Source organism: Perca fluviatilis, chromosome 5 (genome assembly GCF_010015445.1).
Source record: "Perca fluviatilis chromosome 5, GENO_Pfluv_1.0, whole genome shotgun sequence".
Classification (NCBI taxonomy): Eukaryota; Metazoa; Chordata; class Actinopteri; order Perciformes; family Percidae; genus Perca; species Perca fluviatilis.
The window spans coordinates 21552117-21555639 of NC_053116.1; the positions used below are offsets into that span (position 1 = coordinate 21552117).

At 39.6% G+C, this 3523-nt stretch overlaps 1 protein-coding gene across 1 annotated transcript; it reads left to right on the forward strand.

The window, feature by feature from the left end:
* The first annotated feature begins 1135 nt into the window (after window positions 1-1135).
* On the forward strand, window positions 1136-3079 carry LOC120559688. Its single transcript, XM_039801612.1, has 8 exons — window positions 1136-1404; window positions 1480-1587; window positions 1660-1725; window positions 1820-1908; window positions 2111-2216; window positions 2286-2391; window positions 2467-2531; window positions 2671-3079. Exons 1-8 carry the CDS (start codon window positions 1366-1368, stop codon window positions 2764-2766), a joined length of 675 nt encoding a protein of 224 aa, XP_039657546.1. The 5' UTR covers window positions 1136-1365; the 3' UTR covers window positions 2767-3079.
* Window positions 3080-3523: the final 444 nt, after the last annotated feature.

The following is a 3523-nucleotide window of genomic DNA, read 5'->3' on the forward strand; positions in this document are numbered from 1 at the left end:
TAGACTGCTAACAGATCAGGGCTCAGAGTTTTGCAACAAGGTACAGTAATGATGCTTTGTGTCCTCCAGTATGTAATAACACTTAGTGCTGTGCTGTGCTGACTTCATGTGTCCCATTTTCAAGGTCAACTATGGGTTATGCCAGAAACTGGGCATCAAAAGAAGCCTCTGCTCCCCTTACCATCCACAGACTAATGGCCTTGTGGAAAAATTGAATGGCACAATACAGAGGTTTTTATTTTAATTTTTTTAATACCTGAACGCATTTGTGCTGTCATTAAACAACATGTTTTAGCAGTTCCCAGCAGAGCATCTTTATTGTAAAATTGAACCCAAGTTCTCTTATACCTTTTTTATGCCTGAATTTGAATTCTGTATTTTCAGGTCTCTGAACAAAATAGCAGCTGACCACCCCCAAGATTGGGACCAGTATTTGCAGGCCACAATGTTTGCACTTCGGACGAAGAAACAGCTCACCACGAAGTATAGTCCATACTTTTTGATGTTTGGGAGGGAGGCGAGGTACCCCTCAGAGGTGAAGAATATGAAGTAAGATTCTTGTAAGTTAGTTAGTTAGTATGTATGTTAGTTAGTATGTTAGTATGTTAGTATGTTAGTTAGTATGTTAGTTAGTAAGTATGTTAGTAAGTAAGTATTCTACTCTACTTTCTGTGATTTGTGGCAGGTCACACATGACAAAGTACACAGGCCTCTCTGTATGGAGGAGACCTCAGAAGGCCTACGCAACCAAGACGCAACCAAGAAGTGAAGCACAATGTCAAAAAAAGCCAAGACAAGGTTCAAAAAAGGAAACAGGAGAGGGGACAGGAGGACTACTTTTAAAGTGGGGGATTTGGTTCTCCTGAAAAATATGAAACGGGAGCTAAAGAGAGGGTGCAAGCAAGAATCCAATATGCTGGGGCCCTTCAAAATTGCTAAACTGCAGGGAAAGATTGCTGACCTTGTGCCATTTAAGGGAAAGAAAACGGTTTGCAGCAACATAGACCTTTTGGCACCTTATGTCCTCCCAGAGGAGAGGATTCCTGCAAAACTAAGAAAATTGGATCCTTCAACTGTGGCTGGCCCATCCCAACATGCACACATACACAGCACACAAACATGCACTTCACAACATGCACACATACACAGCACACAAACCACTGAAGGAACATCCATTTCCATTCCAGAAGCTCCAGAAAATGCAGAAATGTGTAACTAAACCTCTACAAAGTACACCCTAAATTATGAATTTCAGAAGTAACTGATTGTCATTGATATTTTACAGTAATCAGAGACCTATGGGCAGGAGGTCGTAAACAGACCTTGTGGTCAAAGGCTGGGCCTTACAAAGTTTATTCTGAAAATATGATGGACCTGGCACCAGGAAAGGAGTTGGAGTCAGAGGTACTTTGTTGTTTCCTGATAAATCTCTTTCAGTAGTAAAAAACCGTGGATCACAGTTCAGTCTTGTACTTATAGGTTGTGAATGCATACCTATGCATTGTGGGCCGTACAACGGGGGCAAGAATTATTGACGCCTATACAATGACTGAGGTCTGGCAGGGCTCTCAAAAATGTTTCAGAAGGGTAAGTAGGATGTTTTACCTCTTCAGTATATTATCTGAAATGGAGATGTGAGTATAATGTGTTTGTTCTTAGCTTGACCTTCTGAAACATGATGTGGCTGCTGGAGCCGTTTGCCACCAGGGACACTGGACGCTCATTGTAAGCTATCTTAAATGTTAACAGATTCAGATAAAAACTATGACAACAGCTGGTGTACAAGGGGTTGTTATAATTTGTAACTACATTTCCATAGATCATGTATCTCAAGGAGAAGAGGTGCTTGTACTTGGATCCATTTGGGGCCACGCAACAACAAATGGATCATTGCAGGGATGTGACAAGGTAGGTAAAATACCAGCTTTAATGATCAAGTTCTCACTTTGGATAATATTGAGGGAGGGACAAAGCACTTGTGATTGTTTACCTAGGCTAACATTAGCTTGTCCCAGTGTAGTCATTTTAACATTTAAGTCACTTTGGATTTAAAAGATCTTACACGGCTTAAGTTAAAACTGGAAAACTAATCATTCCATTTTCTATGTAGAGCCCTGGTCCGGAAACATAATCCGGCAATCGGGAAATGGACATGCTCCACTGTTGCCCATCCGAAACAGCAGGACACCACATCATGTGGAGTGCTTGTTTGCAAGGTAACAATGTGAATATCTAATGTGGCCATCAATCATCGACGTCATTATTAAACTTAACAGTGTTTTTAGCTTGCAGAGCTGATCTTAAAAGGTGAGGCTGTGCAGTACCCTGTGGACCAGGAGGGTGTTACACAGTTGAGACTGGACATGGCCATGTCCTTGTTGAATGACACAGGTATGGAGTATACCAGGTATACTTAAATGTATTTTTAGAGTTACACGACATCATTGCCTGTAACATATTTTACAGATGACTTGTCCCAGTTATGTCGGGCTTGTGGGGAGGAGAGCTCAGGGGCTGACACAGATGACTGGGTAAGTATCATATTTCAGATGCATGCCAACGCTTGACTGGAAGACTGGGATCCACCATGTTTAGGTTATACCTTCCAAATCACCGGGTGAACTCTCAGAATAACAAAGTTATTGAACATTTGTAGTGTTTCTCTTTCAGATTGAGTGCACCACCTGCACTAAATGGTACCACAGTGTGTGTGTTGGGCATCCCTCCACAGAGGGAGATTATTTTTGTAAGGGCTGTATATTTTAACTTTTTTTTTTTTTATTTTATTTTTTTTTTCCATCATTGCAAGTAGGCTACAGACTGAGGAAATGTACATGTTCACAAAGATAAAAGATTAAAACAAAGATGTCAATCGGCAAAGGAGTAGGCCTAAACTTGTGGAATCTTTTAGATGAGGAAGTAAAAATGTTACGTTACAAAGAATTAAAAAGAAATACTAAAGTAGGATGATTAACAAATATGAATGGCAGTGTGTATATGAATGCATTTGGTTTATTTTGCACGTGTGATGTATATCAATCCAGAAATGAATAATACATTTTATTTAAATTGATGATATCCTGAGGGACCTAAAGAAAAAAATTGAATGTTAAAAGGGGTCGGTGTAATAAGCAAATGCTTCAACCTACACCTTTTGGAACGAGTTAAGATGACACTGCATGAACTAAAGTGTGTTGAACTAACTTTTTTTTTTTTTTTGTTAACCATTCATGTAAGTGATGTGTATTTATGTGATTTGATTTGAAATGAAATAAACTAAATTTTTTCCTTCAGACACAGTATTGGGTCAAAGTATTTCCTTATGAAACACGACGTAGATCTTGCATTGCATATTCAGCTTGATTTGGTGCACGATGTTGACGTGTGGAAACTATGGTTTTGTTTTTTACACCACAGCTGCTGTGTTGCCCATGTTACATAATTATTAGATATTTGTAGGTCTAAATGAAACTAGATGAGATAGCGTATAGGCCGACGGTGACACAAGTTAATGTGGGCGCAC

Excerpts from the sequence above, each read along its gene's own strand:
- LOC120559688 (XM_039801612.1), top strand. The coding sequence starts at position 1,366 with ATGATGGACCTGGCACCAGGAAAGGAGTTGGAGTCAGAG. Across the intron at positions 2,217-2,285 it reads GTGGAGTGCTTGTTTGCAAG|CTTGCAGAGCTGATCTTAAA; the intron begins GTAACAATGTGA and ends CAGTGTTTTTAG. Across the intron at positions 2,532-2,670 it reads GGGCTGACACAGATGACTGG|ATTGAGTGCACCACCTGCAC; the intron begins GTAAGTATCATA and ends TTTCTCTTTCAG.